General features: G+C 34.7%; 2 protein-coding genes across 2 annotated transcripts; both read left to right on the top strand.

Moving 5' to 3' along the window:
* The first annotated feature begins 926 nt into the window (after nt 1-926).
* Nucleotides 927-4,288, top strand: LOC128235307 (uncharacterized). Its single transcript, XM_052950121.1, has 2 exons — nt 927-1,003; nt 1,322-4,288. Exon 2 carries the CDS (start codon nt 1,840-1,842, stop codon nt 3,967-3,969), a length of 2,130 nt encoding a protein of 709 aa, XP_052806081.1. The 5' UTR covers nt 927-1,003; nt 1,322-1,839; the 3' UTR covers nt 3,970-4,288.
* A 2,705-nt stretch (nt 4,289-6,993) lies between these two features.
* On the top strand, nt 6,994-13,858 carry LOC128235082 (39S ribosomal protein L32, mitochondrial-like). The gene is made up of 3 exons (XM_052949797.1): nt 6,994-7,106; nt 11,700-11,933; nt 13,297-13,858. Exons 1-3 carry the CDS (start codon nt 7,022-7,024, stop codon nt 13,518-13,520), a joined length of 543 nt encoding a protein of 180 aa, XP_052805757.1. The 5' UTR covers nt 6,994-7,021; the 3' UTR covers nt 13,521-13,858.
* The last annotated feature ends 6,681 nt before the right edge of the window (nt 13,859-20,539 follow it).

Below are 20,539 nucleotides of genomic sequence, written 5' to 3' on the forward strand. Positions count from 1 at the left end.
CCTGTTTTATTTCTAGCAACCTCACTATCACATGACAGGGCGTATCAATGATTCAATGTTAGAGAGGCGCACCTTTGGATGTGCACCCCCTTCTAAAGAAATCTTTAGAAAAGAGAACTGTCCTAAAACATTGCCAAGGGGGGTTTGGGAGTCCACCCTTACAAATCAAAATTTGGTTTAATTTCGTCTAAACTGGTGCATTTTTGTGTTATTTGTGCATACTTTTTCTACCATAATGACATGAAATGTTCACTTGAAAAAATATCTTAGTGCGAGGGGTTTTGATCTAATGGCTAGTATCTATTCATAATGGATCAAAATGTCTCGAGGTTAAAATTCAACAGAGATAATTATATAAAGTAAACGACACATTACCGAGACTATATGTATGTGCGTTCGTGCTCGCATGTGTGGGAGCTTGCGTGTACGCATGAGGTTGTGGATGTGAGTGGGTAAGGATATACAGTCCAACCTGTATTAAGTGACCACCTTTGGGAAAAGATCAAAATGGCTGTTTAAGACAGGTGGCCACTTAATCCAGGTTGGACCTTTCCGCCACTTAAGTTTTGTTTAAACAGGTCGATTATATATCCTATCATCCACCCACACCACCATCAGTATCAACTATCAACAGTTCCATTATCATTAAAGAAGTCTAATTACAAGTGTAGATAAACTACGGGTTTGACTGTAGTCTGAATGTCATTTATTTTTAATAATAATGTATATTTAAGGGATTTAAAAAAAACATGGGTTTTACCTTTTATATATAGCTAAACACCCAATAATCCTGGATCATCAATAAAGTTGCATAATGCTTTCTATATAACAGATATTTCATAAATAACCCTTTTTTGATAAGTTTAAATTTAGATGTAATGTTCCGCCCCGGCTTCCGTACATTGAAGGGAATTAATCTCTAAACTTGTCGCTTTTGTGAACTTCCGCTCATTATTAATTTCATAATTTTATGGATTTTTGGAACATAACAACTGACCACAGTGTGAGTAATAGTGCCTTTATTATTGGTGACATCGTTGATAACATTTAGCCAAGTGCGAACATCTCATTTCGTACATAAATAACATCAATCGACGATTGTGTGTTGACGTCAGCAATGTTTTGTTTACGATGTACTGAAGTTAAATACAACTTACATAGAACTAATTGACACTACTTTTAGATACTTATGAATAATATACGGAGAACCGCTGCTCAAATTTTCTAAAAACTATGGAGAGCCGTTAGTGTCATAAAGTACATTTATTGTATATAAACATGTTAATTCTGATCCTTATGCTGTGTTTCTTTTATGTTACAGCTTTTTACCATCACTATCAAGAATAAAGAAGTTAAACATTCTTAATATTGGTTTATCTGGCTGTAATCCACATCTGTCTGGTAGACAGCACATGTAATGTAAAACCTCCCGTAAGAAATACAATAGAAATTGCGGCTTGACCAGGCGCTCAGCTGTTTCTAATCCAACCCAGGTTTATAGAACAATTACCATGGATGGTATCCAAAACACTCCTACAAATTTTGAAACGCAACCGACCATCTTATACGATTGTTCTTAATTCTTTAAGTAAACACAACTTTTATAAAACGTCAAACAGATCAATAGGCCATTGGATGGAAAACAAATTGAGGGCAATTTATATCGCTTGAATGGGTCATATGTTAAGATCTCTAGCTAAACATGGACTGTGATACACAATAAATATACTATCTTTGAGAGTTTCGTGGGTATTGGAACACATTGGGGTGATAATTTATTTACACTAGGGACAATTTGTCCCACTTGAATTGGTCATATGTTAGGATCTCCAGCTAAACATGGACGGAAATGAACAAGAAATATTGTCTTTGCGGGTGTCGCGGGTATTGGAACACATTGGAGTGACGAAGTCTATGATAAAACGCAGAAGGTCGACATGGTTAGTTCAAGAGAAACTGGATACAGTGAGAACTGCTATGATTGGTTATACATGCATCTCATATTATCTTGGGAGCCAGAGTGAGGGGACAACCACTTTGAAAATGAGGTCTGACAGAGATATGGTTATTGTAAATGAAGATTCACCAGCGATACTGGATCGTAGAGACTGGATTCCAGGAAAATCATGCCTCCTTATTGTGAAGCACCCACGATCTCCGCCTCAACATTGCAATTTGCAGAGAATTCGATCCGATGTTCCCCAAGGTAGTACAGAAATACAAAAGCCTACTGATTTCATAGATTCTTCAGGACGAATTCTTGTCAGCAATGCGGAAAAGGATGACGAAATAAGATTGCGTTCCCTTCCTGGTGATTGCTATACTAGACAAGGTCCATCGCGGAGTCTTACGAAAGATGTCGACATTGTTGAGGCATATCGCTGTGCAAAGTTACCATCTGAGTGCAGATTCATTTTCCAAAGACCCAGGCCTGGACATTGGCCAACACCTGCATTACTTGAACAAGCAAGGAATCTTGGAATTTTCATTGTGCCTCAGGGATATCCATATAGTGACTGTCCTAATTCTGAGTGGAGATTCTCTACGTCTCTAACAGAGAGACGTCTCATGTTTAGTCTAACAATTGTTCAAATAAAGGTTTATGTCCTTTTGAAGATGATACGCATATCTTTCTTCAAACCATTATTCGGAGATCGTTTGAGTACCTTTCATTTTAAGACTGCATTACTGTTTACAATCGAGAGCTACCCACCCGGAGTATGGCATGAAAGAAATATTCTAAACTGCGTTTGCTATTGCCTCCAAACCCTTTATAGATGGACAAAAATCGGCTATGTCCCTCATTTTACCATTTCAAATGTGAATCTTCTGGTTGGAAAAATCCATACACATGAACTGAAAAAGCTGTTGGAAGCTTTGGAAATGGTTATGTCAGACTATGAATATTTAAAAGCTATTGTCATGGATGATTTTGGAAAACTATATATTGAATACAGAAAACCTTCAGACCAAAGATACCTTTTGTGCGAATCGAAGAGAGACCGCATTATTCAAATAACGTTTGAATGCATAGTTGAACACCTTTATGCTGTGCGTTCCGTTTTGACCTTTTTTATTACAATGCTATGCACGCATCCAGATGTAGAAACTGCATTGATTGACCTGTGTCCAAGAATGACAGTATTACAATGGTATATGAAACAAGGCGACTACGAAAGGCAGGCTGGGTCTACTTTGTATGAGCTACTATGTGGAACATACGCAACAATTCATTCAGCTCATCCGGGGATGTCTGAGGAAGCGATTCCTTCAAATCATATAAGGTCATCGTACGTGGAATCAGAAGGTTCTGATCTACTGTCAGGAAGGCTTAAATATGCGGCAATGTTATACACTACTGGTCAGTACGAGGAAGCTGCGAACAAGTTGAAGAAATGCGAGGAATTGACGCAATTGAATTTTGTCTATGTATGCGATTGCAAAAAAGGAAACGTTCTTGTAACGAATACATTTAACGAAGATATTCTTCCAACGTATGACTTTGAACTCCTGAAATCATTTATTGCGTTGGATGTTATATTTTGTCGATTTGAAATAGGATGCACTCCTGGAATTTTGGTATTTGAAATGTACCGTACCTCGGCAGAGGATTTATCACAAAGGCACCCTCAGCACGATCAGTGGATGGACATGGCAGTTATTCAGCCTAGGATGTTCCTGTATTATCTACAGTTCTTGACTTACATGCAGCTCAACCGCCCAAAAGAGAAATATAGAGCTGCTAAAAACCTATTTGACGGAGTGACAAGCTTGCACAATATTTTGTATCAGCAAGGAATGTATGCTCATGTTGAGACTGGACTAAATCTTCTTGGTCACTGCTATGAACTGGAAAACTTGGCTGATAAGGCCTGGGAATGTTATGCCACCTCTTTCAACACAGTACCGAGGAATAATGCTGCGAAGTGGCACATGATGAGACTCTTACACTCCCAAATCAGGCCTTAAAAAATACATTTGGTTCGGGTTACCCGACCCTACCTACGAAATAGGCGCCGACCGTTTTTATAGTCAGTGTAAAAAAAAACTAAAATAAAAGCCTACCTACATGTACCCTACTTAATTTTGAAAAGGATGTAACCCTAACCAAACCTTTTTTTCTTTTAGGCCTCAGGGGAAAATAATCAAATGAAAATACATGGCATTCTTGTAGCGAAACGATTTATTCGCACTACATTTTCTCAGTTATTGTTTTAATAAAATGTAATTTGTCAACAATTACTTGACCCTTGCTATAGAATTTTATGTACCACATTGTCCTAAAGAATAAAACTGACTCAGTAATCAAATATTGTTGTCTGTTGGTCATATCTGGGTTTCCTTCCGTCATGTACAAACACGTATAAGGCAAGTCACGGCAGGAATATGTGATAAATCATTTACTTTTACGCATAAACATCAGGAAAAAATCACACAGATTTGTTGTTGGTGCAAAAATGGTAGAAACTAATTACAATGTATAATTGGCAAAAACCTGCCAAGAAATATGTAAAAGGCCACTGAATACACAAATTATGCGCGTGCATTTATAAGCGTGAGCATCAACGTTTGCGAATGAATGCAAGAAAGTAAACCCCTTAACATGTTTTTACTTTAAATAAAAACATAAAAAGTTGATAGTGAATTCTTTCGGAAATGTCATTTCGCCTACACGTGTGTGTGTGTGTGCGTGCGTGCGTGCGTGCGTGTGATATTTTTAAAACTATGCGAATATACGCTGTTTCCGCTGTTCATCAACTTTGACGAAAACAGCTTGCATGCATTTTAACACGGCCGAAGTGAATTATAATATATAACTTACACGCACAAAGTAATTATTTTGTTTGTACACGCCATGATCAAAGGTCGTTGGTATTTTTTTAAATATCTTTTACCAGGTCCCAATTCCTCAAAATATCTTAAATCTCTTATTCATGTAACAAGAGTAAGCTAAGGTCACTATTTTTGTTTGGGTAAATGTTGTGTAATGTTTACACTCTTAAAGAGTTTTTGGACTTTAAAAGTAAATGTTCTAAATAAATGATACTCAGGATAAACTAGTTTTCATTTAGTGAAATAAAGATGATGTAGGAAATTTGGCCTAACGAATAAAGCTACTTAAGTGTGCTACGTTTAAAGGGGCTGTACTGCATATGGTGAAATTACGAAAAAAAGTCGAAAACTGACATAAACTTGGTATTGATCTGTACACTGCATTAATTGAAACTTACTACCTGAAGTACCACATAGTTTACAATTGTTAGATTTGCGCAGTATTTTCGTATTTTTCCATTTAAAACGATTACTAGGTATGTCTACCTAGTAGAATTCATTCCTAATGCATGATTGGCTAGTCGATGTAATCACGTGATATTACCAAGTCAGGTATATAGCTTGAATATTCAAACCGTTTAGGGTAAGCGGCCCGCGGCATTCTGTGATCAAAATTACTCGTTTGGCAAATATCCCATAAACTGGTGGGAATAAAACCCCTCCTTTGGCCTCAAAAATATGTTTCAGTCACAATAGGGCGCGGGCAAACCTCTATATAACCCAAACAATAACAACATTCAGTAGTGTAGAGCTGTGGGACCACTCGAGATGTCATTCGCCGGTTCCGCGGCATTTTTGGTACAAAATGACTCCTTTGGCGAATATCCCATCAACCGATGGGAGTAAAACTCCCCCTTTGGCTTCAAAATTCTGTTTAAGTCACACTTGGGGATGTGATGGGGTCAAGCCATAATGCAGCCATTATAGGGCGCGGGCAGACCTTTATAAACTCAACAACAACAACGTTTAGGGTAAGCGGAACACACTTGCTATCAATCTAGGGGTCGCAGGTTCGATTCCCCGTCGCATCACTAAAAATACTAATCGTCTTCCGGGAGGGACGTTAAATGGGGTTCCGTGTGACGGTGCTATACACTCGTGCACGTTTAACCAGGGTTACATTCTGTCCGTGCACTATGATCCAAAAACTTAAAATGATTAACAATCTTAACTGAGCACTCGCCGAATGGGCAAGGCCCGAGTGAAAGTAAATATAAGCTTACACACCGCCACCGGTAAGCCTTCGTAGCACAGTAGATATAACACTGAACTGCAATTTTGGCGACACCGGTTCGAACCCGGTCTCGTCATTTTGGTATTTTTTACAATTATAATACCAAAGAGTATTTAACATTTTATTAAGTAATTGTCCTAAGATTCGTTTCAGATTTCGTTTTTTTTTTGTGCCAATCTGATGTTTAGTCCCTTAAAAGCTGCACTCTCACAAATTGAACGTTTTGACAACTTTTTTATTTTTTGTCTTGGAACGAGCCAATATATGCGGAAATGCATATAAACCAGTGATATAAGACTGCTGACAAAAAAATAGATTGCGAATTTTATATTTAAGTTCAAAAGTGTATGTTTTATGCATTTTTCTTAAACCGTTAGTAAAGGTTTTAGTCATAAAACATTTATTTTGGGAAAAGGAAATATGAAAATCTGCGATCTGATCTTTTGTCATCAGTCTGTAACATCACTGCTTTGCAGATATTTACGCAAACATTTGCTCATTCCAAGACATCTTGAAAAGGTTGTCAAAACGGTAAATCTGTTAGAGCCTGCAGCTTTAAGATCAGTCTTTTGGAAGAAATTGGATTGAACGAAGAAAAAGAGCGAACAGGCTTAAAAAATAAGATATCTAAAATAAAATGACTGGTAAAGTAGACATGAGCGGAGAAAGGGGGAGTGGGCCGAGATAGAGCCGGACGAGGAGTGTGTGATTAAACGGCCTGAGAAATAGCGATGTGTGAGGGAAGGGATAGGAAATATGTGAACTAAACACGTACTTGCATGCATTAAGGGTAGACGGGGTGGATACATAACAAATGGCAAAATGATTAAAAAGTGTCCATGAACGCTCATTATTGTGGCTACGGTACGGTGGTACGGCGTCCATATGGTAAATAGATGTTGTTTTACTTTCTTACCTTCAAATTTCTTTGGGTTAAAATAACACGGCATAAAAATGACATTGGCTACGAAATTCAAGATTTTTATCGGACAGCTTGATGGAATCGTGCAAAGGTTGATAGGAAACAATAGTATATCGGGTAAGTATTTTCCCATGTTATATGCCATTGTAACACATACCACGTATTTTAAAAAAAGACGATTGTTTGTAGTTACCATACTATCCGGACATAAGTTTCGGATACAAGCTTATTAATGGTTATACACTACTAATTCTTTTCCTTATTCTTTTCTAAGTAAACAGACAACACATCAGATTGAAAAAAAACAACATTTTAGTGTTTCACAGCTATGACAGCCATACTTGTCCTTAAAGCTGCACTCACACAGATTAGTCTAAAATAATAGACGTGTTAAACGGGATTCTTCCAATCCCTTACGTCTAAACGGGAATGTGCAAAAAACGGGGGTGTTTTAAAAATATTTAAATTGTTTTAAGTGAAGTATTTTATGGTTGAAATTGATCATAAAGAGTTATACTCATATTTCACCATGTAAGTGAAATGTTATTTTGCACTTAACAAGCATTTAATGCATTAAAACAAGTTGTTTACCTTTCTAATAAAACGAAAGTTGACTGACACAGACAACAATTATGCGAAGGGGAACAACTCGATACAATCGTAATATCTCGGCCTCCTCCGAGAAAGCTTCGAGATAGACCTCGTTATACAATCGTAACAACTCCGCCATGGCCGAAATGTTCCGAGCGATTTAAAACTGTGCCCTAAAGCCTTGCAGGTGCCCTTCATGTATATATCGTTGAAATGAAGAAAAGCCGTCAAACTCATAATTATAAGTAACTTAGTTGGATATTTATTTTTTTGTGTACGGAACTAATATAAAATAACATTATCTGGTAATATTTCTTGTTTTTATGATATTTTATAGATGCTATATGCTTTAACCCGGAATCCTGATCGGAACATCTACCCACTTTTGATACTAAACAATTTGTACGTGAAGGATTTGCCATATCAAATATCTAAAAAAAATCGGCAACGTACAATTATTTGGACTATCACACAGATATACCTTTTTATCAACTTTTTTAATTTTTGTCTTGGAAAGAGCAAATTTTTGCGTCAATATCTGCAAACCAATGATAAAAGATTGCTGACAAAAGATCAATTTGCAGATTTTCATATTTCTGTTTGAAAATCAATGTTTTATCTTAAACTGTTAGCATTTCTCTAAAGAAAATACACTCACTTGGAAGTTAGTTGCTGTTAATTTTTCACGGATTCCATGTTGCATCAGGGCAGATGTAAGCAAAGCTCAACCATGCGTTCAATAAACATGTTTGTAGCGAACGTTTGCTGTTTGGTTCCCTGCTTGCAGATTATACGCTGCTTTACAACAGGAATACAAAACAAAACGTTTGCTATCATTTTGTAACTACTCGCCTTACTGAATGCATTGCTGGTCCAGCAGAAAAAATGATTTTTTTCTTTCGAATTGCAGGTACTGTATTGAACTGAATTCAAGGAATAACAACTATAAATTATTTGCATTTCTCAAGACTTAAATGAAACAACAGCCTGAAGTAGCATTCCCAATCTTAAATATAGAGAGTGCAAACCCTAATTACCACAAAAGGGTACTTGGCATTTAGTTAAAATGTGCCATTTTTCCCTCTTCAAATTTGGTTTTGTAAAATAATACCTCATGATCTTGATACTGAAGTTTATGTGATTTATTGATTATCAAGCGGGCCCTTCTTTTCCCTATTTTTTTGTTAGCTCCCACTTTCCGCACTTTTTCTAGAAAAAAACCCACTGTCCCAAGTTTTTTGTTAAAATAGTTCAAGAAATAATTGAAAAGTTTTAATTTAATGCATTGATTTTAACAAGAAGCAATTTCTAGTTTTTTTTGTAGCATTAGTTTGATGCAGTAGGTTTCCAGTGCTGCAAGAGGGGTTCTAAAAACTTGAGTGAGTAGCGAATGTTGACAAGTCAGAGACACCAATTCCAGATTTATCTCCTCATCCTGTGACTGAATCCCTCTTGTAGCTCTTGTTTCTAAGCAAAGATAACGTAGGCGTCCGGTTAGTTTTAGGGCTGCCGGCAAGTTGGAATGTTCACTTATAAGTCCAATACCCTTCATTCAATTGACTTAATACTTCACACAGTTGTTGGCCATCACATGATGAGGTTAGATAACTCCATAATATTCTTTACACAGAATTCGTCCGTCTTTCCTTCTGTCCGTCCTTCCTTCCGTCCGTCCTTCCTTCCGTCCGTCTTTCCGTCCGTCCGTCCGTCACCTGCGCTTTCTCAGTAACTAGCTGGTATAATTTCATGAAACTTAAAATAAATATGAACCACTATACTGGAATGATGCCCGTCCAAAAAAAATTTGATTGGTCTATTGTCCTTGGAGTTATTGCCCTTGATTTTTAAAAAAATGCACATTCACAGCCATTTCTCAGTCACTTGCTGGCAGAATTTCATGAAACTTAAAATAAATATTAATTACTATACTGGGATGATACCTGTTCATTTTATTTTTTTTTGATTGGTCAATTGTACTTGGAGTTATTGCCCTTGATATTTTGAAAAACTCTCATTTACAGCCATTTCTCAGTAACTAGTTGGTAGAAATTCTTGAAACTTGAACCAACATACTGCGATGATGCCTGTTTATTTATATTTTGGATTGTGTAATTTCTATATGAGTTATTTGCCCTTGATTTATTAAAAGATCCATGTTTGCAGCCTTTTCTATGCAACTAGCTGGTAGAATTTCATGACACTTGGAATAAATAAGAACCAACATACTGTGATGATGCCTGTCTATTTTTCTTCTGGATTGGTCAATTTTCCTTAGAGTTATTGCCCTTGATTTATTAAAAAATCATTGTTTCCAGCCGTTTCTCAGTAAAACCAATGTGCTTATCTTATTTTTTCTGAGATTTTTTTTAACCTTCAAGAACAAACAAGCCATCAAGCACAAACAAGCCATCGTTGGCGGGGATATCTTTTCACTGAAAATGCTTGTTGACTATGGAACTTAGGTTAAAGTTTTAGGGCAAGTTGGAATATTGATTAATAACTTCTATATCCTTTGTTCAATTGACTTAATACTTCACACAGTTGTTCAGGACCATCACACAATGAGGTTACATAACTCCATATTATCCTAAATACAAGTTATGGCCCCTGATTGATTTAGGTTAAAGTTTTAGGGCAGGTTAAAGTTTTAGGGCCAGTTGGGATTTTCACTTAAAACTCAAATACCATTCATTCAATTGACTTAATACTTCACACAGATGTTCAGAGCCATCACATAATGAGGTTAGATAACTCCATATTATCTTTTATACAAATTATGGCCCCTGATTGACTATGGAACTTGGGTTAAAGTTTTAGGGCAAGTTGGGATATTGTTTAATAACTTCTATAATTTTCATTCAATTGACTTAATACTTCACAAAATTGTTCAGGACCATCACCCATTGAGGTTACATAACTCCATATCCTTAATACAAGTTATGGCCCCTGATTGACTTGTTAAAGGTTAAAGTTTTAGGCAAGTAAAAGTTAAGGGCAAGTTGGGATTTTAATAAAAAACTTCTATATTGTTCATTAAATGCACTTAATAAAATTCAAAATATTTACGACCATCTTACAACAAGAAACATAATTCCGTTTTAAGCCTAAATACAAATTATGGCCCTTGATTTTTTTGATTTATTTATTTATTTATTTTTAATTAATTTCCTTTGAAAGGCATATTTGTACATTCTTAACCACATTTTCATAATGGGAACTCAAGTTATTTGAATGACTTGCGTCATTGTTTGGGCGGGCTGGTAGGAGGGCAGCATCAAAGTCACCTGATGTATCGAATAATTTTAGTTAGGTTTGACATAAAGAGACCAAACTTGGCATTATTACATCGTTATTGTATTCTAAGTCAAAGCGGCGTAGTCGAGCGCGCTGTCTTACGACAGCTCTTGTTGCTTATATAACCAATAGCTTGCTCCTGGCTTAATGTTCTTACCTTCAGTTCAAATGTTACCTATACTTGAAAGTTAAATGGCAATATCATATATATCATGCCTCAAACATAAATGACGCAACGCCATAGGCCCATATTTTTCCATATTGGGTCACCAAATTCATATCGTACCAAAATGGCAGCTATTTTCTGACTCTGATGAATATTTCAATGAATAAATGAAAATTTAAACATTTAAACAGGTTGTGGACGTGATATATATATTACGGGGTTAGTATTTGACCTGATATGGGTTATGCAGGGCACAGGAAACCATATTCAGCTTCAAGCTTCGCTCTCATCTGATATGGTTTCCTTTGCCCCGTTTATCCCATATTGGGTCACCTACCAACCACCCTAACTTACATTACGGTTTTGGCATAGAAAGCCTAACTGAAGAAAGGCTCTACAAACAATCGTCAGATGAACTTACTCAATTTTTTTCACAACTGGTTGGCAAGTAATATTTAACATGCCCTCTATTTTTAATTTAAAATATAAAAAAATTTGAGCAAGCCAGGAAATCATTATTCCTGTGCAGGGTTTGTGTTTATATTGAACATTTAAAAAAACAGCTACAAGAACTTGTAAACTTGTGTAAAAAAAACCTGTGTAAATTTTACCTATTCTTCTGAAGCATTTTATTTCAACATTTTATTTCTTTTGCCTAGGTCTGCCAGCATTATGTATGCTGGACAACCCAAGCTCACGTGCAAGTCCTAGGGACATCTTGGCCGATATAATGGATCCACTCATGAAGGCTATCGTCCCGAGAAACCGACGATCGATAGAGAGGCGACGTACACGCAGAAACATGCTCCCGGAAATGGCGAACACCCGTCCTAAGAAAAATATCATCGTTTGTCTGGAGTGTGGAAGCCAACATGAATCGCAGACACTCTGTGGTATGAATTTAGATCAGTAATGTTTGTGCATTTTGATATACATTCTTTTTAAAAATCTGATTGGTTCTATAGGCGAATAAGTAATTTTATTATTATACAAAGGCAGATTAAGTGATTCTATTATTATATATTCATGATTTTTGTTGATATTACTAGAGTTATGGACCTTTTATTTTACATTCACTGTGGCTTGCAAGAGTTGTGGCCCTTGACATAGTCAACACATCAAAAGAAATTTTACTCCTTTCTTCCCTACTCATGAAATATACCTTTTGGTGCTCAGTCTGTGAAATACATTCCAATCTTGCACAGAAAATCCCAATCATGTTGTATACATGTATCTTGTTAAAACATTATATATTTAACAACGATTTTGAAGAAAGCTATGATAGCTTGTACTAAGTCACTCTCATTGGCACGATGATTTGAGAGAGTGTGGTCTTGTGTTGTGGGGGAAACCGGAGTACCCGGAGAAAACCAACTTGTCCGGCTTGGTGACCATTAACCAAACTCACATGCACCCAGCCTGGCAGGCCGGAACTCAAACCTGGGTCACCTTGTTGAGAACAAGTGGGCAAACCACTGTGCTAACCAGACAACCAAATGTATCTTGTTTGGTTTGATAACCAGCTAGATCCCTTAAGAATTATTTTTTGTTGCACTGATCATGGCCCTCTAGTTTAACTGTTTTGTTAAAGGGACATTTTCATGGTTTGTGAAATGCACTTTTTTATGGATTTTTATTCTGCAATTTTGGTAAAGAGTAAAATATTTGATAACATAAGAAGTAATGTAATGTTCTTATGATCTGTTATAATCGAAAATTGATTTATTAGGTCTGAAATTGGCAACAATTGATTGTTTTTGGTCATTATGCATCAGTCAATTGTAACCACGGCCCCCTCAGGTCCGGGGAATAGCGGGGACTTTGACTTTCGGTCCAGCCAACCCTGGCTAAAATCCCCGCCCTGCGGGGACGAACAGATGGTAATATCCCCGCCAAATGCCCTCGCACCCCAGGGACCCTAGGTAAGGCCCATTCCCCGCTATATTTAAAGTGAAGACAAAATCACCGCATGCACCCGGCACTGCGGGGCCACCTGAAAGGTAAAAACACAGCCCATTTCCCCGGCCATCCCCGTTATACCCCCGGACTTGGGGGGGGGGGCATGTTTACAATTGACTGGTGCATTATCTATTCAACCATACTATCGATAATCAGTTTGACTTAAGTAACCAATTTTTAAAATTTGGCACCAGTTACCAACACTTAATAAAAGTGTCTTCATATGCATTTATTTACCAGAAAAAATATTGTTACTTGAATAGAGGGAGTACCTTTAATGTGTTGTTGTTTTTTCAGGTAACTGTTACAATAAAGTGAGAGAAGCAACGAAAGAGCTACAAATGAAGTTGCGAGGTGATCGGTCTATGAAGAAAAATGTCAAAGAAGTGGCATTCTTGTTTAAAAATGAGGATACAGATGACATTCCAAAATACAAGGGACGCTACCTTGTTGAGGTTCAAAAAGACAGACCAGAGTGGTTTCCCTTGCAGTTGATGAAAAAATATAAAGGGGAAAACTAGATTAGATTGTTATGGAGTTTGACTAAGTAGTTACTAAATTGGAATAATAATACTACAATTATACTGTATATTACTATAATAATACTGTATATTACTATTTCAGTCTTTGAAAAGTTAATGCTTTAATTTTTAAGAAATTTTATTGATATTTGAGAGAAACAAATAATTACCATCTAAGAACAAATGTGTTGAATCCACCATGTTAAAGAATCTACATGAACACACATATGAAATTATGACTTATGTCTTAAAAAAATGAACAAATACAAACCATTTCCAATGATATAGAACTTGCTTATATTTCATATCATCATATGTGAATAAATGTTTACAATCAATTGTCTTTTCTCCAGAGTTATAATTTTTATGAAGTCAAATGATGTAGAACGTTTGTTCAAATTTGATACGAGAAAAATGTTAGAAAACAGATTGAAAATGTTATGTTCGAAGGCTTTTATATATCAAGATCAATGGTGATCAATAATGCTCGTGTACTTTTCGCCTGTCTTATATAAGGACCTTAAAGTTTAAAGGCACTCGTTCATGTTTTTTTGGTCAGACATGGACAAAAAAAAAATAGTTTGAAATGCCAAGAAAATAGTTAGGATAAGTTAGTAATAATGAAAATGCTTGATATAATGATAAATTTAAATCACAAATTGTGAAATTGGAAGAAAATGCTTGATTTAATGATAAATTTAAATCACAAATTGTGAAATTGGAGGAAAATGCTTGATTTAATGATAAATTTAAATCACAAATTGTGAAATTGGAAGAAAATGCTTGATTTAATGATAAATTTAAATCACAAATTGTGAAATTGGAGGAAAATGCTTGATTTAATGATAAATTTAAATCACAAATTGTGAAATTGGAGGAAAATGCTTGATTTAATGATAAATTTAAATCACAAATTGTGAAATTGGAGGAAAATGCTTGATTTAATGATAAATTTAAATCACAAATTGTGAAATTGGAGGAAAATGCTTGATTTGATGATAAAACAAAAATCACAAATTGTGGAATTGGAGGAAAATGCTTGATTTGATGATAAAACAAAAATCACAAATTGTGAAATTGGAAGAAAATGCTTGATTTAATGATAAATTTAAATCACAAATTGTGAAATTGGAGGAAAATGCTTGATTTAATGATAAATTTAAATCACAAATTGTGAAATTGGAGGAAAATGCTTGATTTAATGATAAATTTAAATCACAAATTGTGAAATTGGAAGAAAATGCTTGATTTAATGATAAATTTAAATCACAAATTGTGAAATTGGAGGAAAATGCTTGATTTAATGATAAATTTAAATCACAAATTGTGAAATTGGAGGAAAATGCTTGATTTAATGATAAATTTAAATCACAAATTGTGAAATTGGAGGAAAATGCTTGATTTAATGATAAATTTAAATCACAAATTGTGAAATTGGAGGAAAATGCTTGATTTGATGATAAAACAAAAATCACAAATTGTGGAATTGGAGGAAAATGCTTGATTTGATGATAAAACAAAAATCACAAATTGTGAAATTGGAAGAAAATGCTTGATTTAATGATAAATTTAAATCACAAATTGTGAAATTGGAGGAAAATGCTTGATTTAATGATAAATTTAAATCACAAATTGTGAAATTGGAGGAAAATGCTTGATTTAATGATAATTTAAATCACAAATTGTGAAATTGGAGGAAAATGCTTGATTTAATGATAAAACAAAAATCACAAATTGTGAAATTGGAGGAAAATGCTTGATTTAATGATAAAACAAAAATCACAAATTGTGAAATTGGAAGAAAATGCTTGATTTAATGATAAATTTAAATCACAAATTGTGAAATTGGAGGAAAATGCTTGATTTAATGATAAATTTAAATCACAAATTGTGAAATTGGAGGAAAATGCTTGATTTAATGATAAATTTAAATCACAAATTGTGAAATTGGAGGAAAATGCTTGATTTAATGATAAATTTAAATCACAAATTGTGAAATTGGAGGAAAATGCTTGATTTAATGATAAAACATCAAGTATTGTGTTAATTATTATGAAGAAATCTTGCAGAAAATGCTGTATTTTTTTAAATATGCTCGGTGAATTACGTTTGATCAAAAATCGATGTTTTATGCATTTTTTTTTATGTTTTTGTAACGCTTTTAGCCATAAATCATTAATTTTCAAACGTAAATATAAAAAAATATTGATCACATCTTTTGTCAGCAGTCCTATCAATTGTTTTCAGATATACAAATGTATACGCAAAATGGCTCGTTCCAAGACAAAAAAATTAAAACAAAGTTGTCAAAACATTTTATCTGTGAAAGTGCAGCTTTAATGGACAATTTTAAACAATGGAAAGCCTATTTCTTAAAATATCCATAGTCAAATTAGAAGAAATGTATTTTATAACCGAAAATGAAAATGTATTTCAGAAATTATTAAGTTTTTTGTATCATAAAACCAATGAGATATTTAACTTTAGTTAGTAAATGACTTAAGATGCTTTTTGATTACCAGTCCCGGCCTGGTATTGATAAAACATATTAAGTCATTTGCTTACTAAAGTCATCGTTCTTAGTTACGTATCTCACCTGTCATTGGATATAATATCTTAATAATGTCTGAAATACTTTATTGTCATTGATTTTATAGAATATGCAAAGGTTTATTCTAAAATCACTTATACTTTTGATTTGACTATGCACATTTAAGAAATCGACTTAAGTTTATTTAACCGTCTCCGTGGCCTAGTGGTTAAGGCGTCCGCATATGGAGCGGGAGGTCGTGGGTTCGATCCCTTACCACGTCATACCGAAAGTTTTGTGCAAGTAGCTCCCTTGCCTGGCGCTCGGCATTTAAAGTGTAGTGCTTGGAAAAGTGGTGTTCTTAGTACTGGTTTAACCCAGGAAAGTTGTACCCCGTGTATCGGTGTTTTACATCGAGCACGTAAAAGAACCAAGGGGTCTCTTCGAAAAAGAGCTAGGGTATCGCAACCGGACTTCCTTATATCCCACCACTGTCCGACTCTTCGGCGTGCTGTCCCTTCAGCAAAACAAAGGACCCTTTGGAAATGAGTGCTTGCACTTTCACTGGTTATCCTTGACCACAAGGTCTAAGAAATACATACATATATGACTTAAATATTTTATGAGGACCGGCCTACAGGAAAACAAATAAGACAAGAGTCCATGCTCTGTAGGTTATTGACTTAAGTGCTTTACTAACATGTAATAAAAGTCAATCACTGTTTGGTTGATTTACCGAGCATTTCTTTCACCTGCGTCGAAAATAGCGCTGGGTTTAGAAATAGCATGGAAATATGCGTCGATGTTTTCTTTGTCAAACTCCGCGTTCTATTGACAGTTGGCCATAAATGTCATTGATTTTGGTTGTTACAATAAAAAACGAATATTTTTATATTTCTTCATTGTTCTATTTTTTATTTTCCCTTTCAATAAATTGTATTTATTTGATTGTAGTTCATTCGCTCCTCTATATTTATATGCGTGACGTTGTTAAAACTGAATTAGTCACGGTATAAATATTACTGGTTGGTTTTTACGTTACGTATTAAGTGCGTTTTTTTCTCATTCATGTCGAACGTCGAATCAGTAATCCGCTACGGAGAAAGTAGTGTTTAGGTTATAATTTGTTGTTTTAAAGTCACGCAAGTTCATTTAACAAAATATATAAAAAATACACGTATACGAGGAAATCGGATGAAGTTTCAAAATAATACAAAAATCACATTCGAAATAGACCAGATTTTACCCATGGAAGTAAATAAATGTTTTGTTTAGCAATTACAGTCAGGGATCGAAATGATATATTTTTAGATGTATTTGGTACTAGTGAATACAGTTTATGTAGTGTTTCCGTTCTAAAAATAGAACTGGGTTTCCGTATGGAAAGACTCATTGTGTAGCTTTTTTTCTTTTATTTCTCTTCTTTAGCACGAATTATGTTATCAAATGTACATTAAAGCTGCACTCTCACAGATTTACCATTTTTACAACTTTTTTTATTTTTTGTCTTGGAAAGAGCAAATTTTTGCGTAAATATCTGCAAACCATTGATATAAGATTACTGACAAAATTTCAGATTTTCATATTTCCGTTCGAAAATTAATGTTTTATGGCCTAAACCGTTACTAACGATTTAAGAAAAATGCATAAAAGATCAATTTTTGAACTGAAATATAAAAACCTTCGATCTAAGTTTTTGTCAGCACTCTTATTTAACTGGATTCCATGGATTTTCGCAAAAATTGGCTCGTTCCAAGACAAAAAATAAAAAAAAGTTGTCAAAATGTTCAATCTGTGGGAGTGCAGCTTTAATAAACAATACCGGTTTTTATTTTGCAAAAAAATAATATATTTGTCAATATTTTATAATTTAGCTATGTTTCACTATATATATCGCAATGTGCAATACTTCCAGTTAAAAGAAAGATAAGTATTTCTTATAATATTGTACCAACTAGCCTTCCAAACATTTAATAAAGAACTTAAATGTTCATAAGCTGGACATTGAAGTAATAAATATTAAACATATAAGACACTTTTGGAATACAATTCCAAATATAAAGGTCAGAAATGAAATGAAAATCTAAAATAAAAGATAAACAAAGAGTTGAGGCTTGAAGCATGGTTCGGCTCCGGGATCATTCACTCGCACTGCGGGGCCACCTGGAAGGTAAAAACACGGCGCATTTCCCCCGCTTTCTCCTGTATACCCCCGGACCTGGTGGGGGGGGGGGGGCGTGGTTACAATTGACTGGTGCATTAACCGCTGGTCCACTGGAACATTTTGTAACACTATCAAACACACTTTATAATTGCATTTGACCTTGCCAACATTGCAACATTAACATGTTTACATTATTATTTGACAGGAGGATTGAACCACAGGCGTCTGAATCATTGTTTGTCTTTAAAATGTTGATTAAAATCGTGTTGGGTACATATAATGAGATGAACAACACATCTGAAGATATTTAGTGCCTTTGATATACAAAAAAGAAACGATGATTCAGATGCCCGTGGATTAAACTTGCTTTTAAACAAAATATTTTTTGTCGACACTGCGCGAAAGTTAAAAGTAATTGAAAAGGCCTAATGCAACCAGTAATTTGTTGTTCGTTGTTTTGTATTCGAGAATATAATAAAATGCATTTTTGCATTTCGGAGCAGACAACAAATGTAATTTTAGTGCATTTCGGAGCAAACAACACATGTAATATAAGTGCATTTCGGAGCAGACAACACATGTAATATTAGTGCATTTCGGAGCAGACAACACATGTAATATTAGTGCATTTCGGAGCAGACAACAAATGTAATATTAGTGCATTTCGGAGCAGACAACACAAGTAATATTAGTGCATTTCGGAGCAGACAACACATGTACTTTTAGTGCATTTCAAAACCACAGAGAAAAGCCCAGGAGCCGTATTCATAAAACTTCTTTAAGTCATTGCTTGACTTATGTCGTTTTCCTACGTTTCACAAAATCATATTTAAAGAAAAGCATAGGTGCTTTTCTTATAAAAGAATGTATATTCAATAAAATAAACAATAATGATAAAGTGTTTTTTTTAAAAGATATAATCAAATTATGATATCATATGGTTATTGAGAAACTTAACGTAAGAAAATAACTTAAGTTAGGAAATGACTCCAGATGTTTTGTGATTACTGGCCCAGTAGCATAGTGAATTAAACCGTGTTTTAACATGGCCCTTAAATGTTTATTTAGTCTGATGTTTTAAAGCCTGGTTTTAAATGGGGCGGGGTGCTGCTGAAAAGGGGCAGGGTGTGCAGAAAGTGAACAGGGTGCTGCAGAAAAGGGGCAGGGTGCTGCAGAAAAGGGGCAGGGTGCTGCAGAAAAGGGGCAGGGTGCTGCAGAAAAGGGAAAGGGCGGTCATGGTCGAAAGCGCACATTTATGCGGACTGTAAAGAACGTAAATTATGTAATAAATTTGACAAAACTTGTTAGAAATGAGATTAATTGAAGTAGCTGTAAGTTGCAACTGCCAAGTTTATCAGGGTGTGTATGGATTTATAACCATATGCGAAATATTTGATTATATAATGTATTCGGTACATAAGTAGAAGTAGTTCGTTTTTCTTTTAAATAATAGTATTAATGAATTTTAGTGTTTTAACGTGTGCTTTGTATATCTAAGTTTAAATTGATTGTCAGTGAAGTGTATAATTGCATAAAGGAATTAAGATCCCCTTGCGTAAAGTCATTAAACTACTAAATTAAAATTACTACGCGATCTACTTGCAGCGTAGTTAAATGTAACTAGTTCTGACATTGTAAACCGTTCATATATATCCGAGGTTGTTTTCGATGCAAAATTGCCTAGGAGTTTCGAATGAACAAAATGTGTTTAAAGCACACTACATACACTGTTCATCATGTTTACAAAAATTCTCTCATAATTTCATTTTCGCAGTTTTAACTATTCGTCGATTAATCACTTTGTGTCGATTTTAGCTTTAGCTCTGACAGAAGATTGATTTGAGCCTCAATAACTGATCACATGCGAAAACTTCAAACATAAACCATTTGCGAAATCCCAAACGTTGGACGCAATTAAATTTTATAGCACTTACGTGTGTTTTAAACAATTAATCATTTTCTTACATTAGTTGTTTTTACTATAAATATTTATGTCTATTTTGAAGGTATCTGATGTTCCAAATATGCTTTTCGATTTATCGTGCCATATACCACAATGTTAAAAGAATTGATATGACTATATTATATTAGAATTGCAAGTATGTACCAGTTTATCCAACTAATTGAATGAAAAAAAACCGTAAGCATACTGAGGAGTCTATACATGTAGAATTATAAATCAAGCGCATTTATGTTAAGAAATTGATATACATTTGTATAATATAAAAATCATCGTTTATATATTTTTAAGTTATTTTACAGTTGTAAATAATCTCCAAAATGTTTCTTTTCTTCTTCTTCTATTAATTATACGTTAAACTCACA

The sequence above is a fragment of the Mya arenaria genome, chromosome 5 (assembly GCF_026914265.1).
Source record: "Mya arenaria isolate MELC-2E11 chromosome 5, ASM2691426v1".
NCBI classification, from domain to species: Eukaryota; Metazoa; Mollusca; class Bivalvia; order Myida; family Myidae; genus Mya; species Mya arenaria.

Excerpts from the sequence above, each read along its gene's own strand:
- LOC128235082 (XM_052949797.1), top strand. The coding sequence starts at position 7,022 with ATGACATTGGCTACGAAATTCAAGATTTTTATCGGACAGCTTGATGGA. Across the intron at positions 7,107-11,699 it reads AGGAAACAATAGTATATCGG|GTCTGCCAGCATTATGTATG; the intron begins GTAAGTATTTTC and ends TCTTTTGCCTAG. Across the intron at positions 11,934-13,296 it reads TGAATCGCAGACACTCTGTG|GTAACTGTTACAATAAAGTG; the intron begins GTATGAATTTAG and ends TTGTTTTTTCAG.
- LOC128235307 (XM_052950121.1), top strand. The coding sequence starts at position 1,840 with ATGGACGGAAATGAACAAGAAATATTGTCTTTGCGGGTGTCGCGGGTA.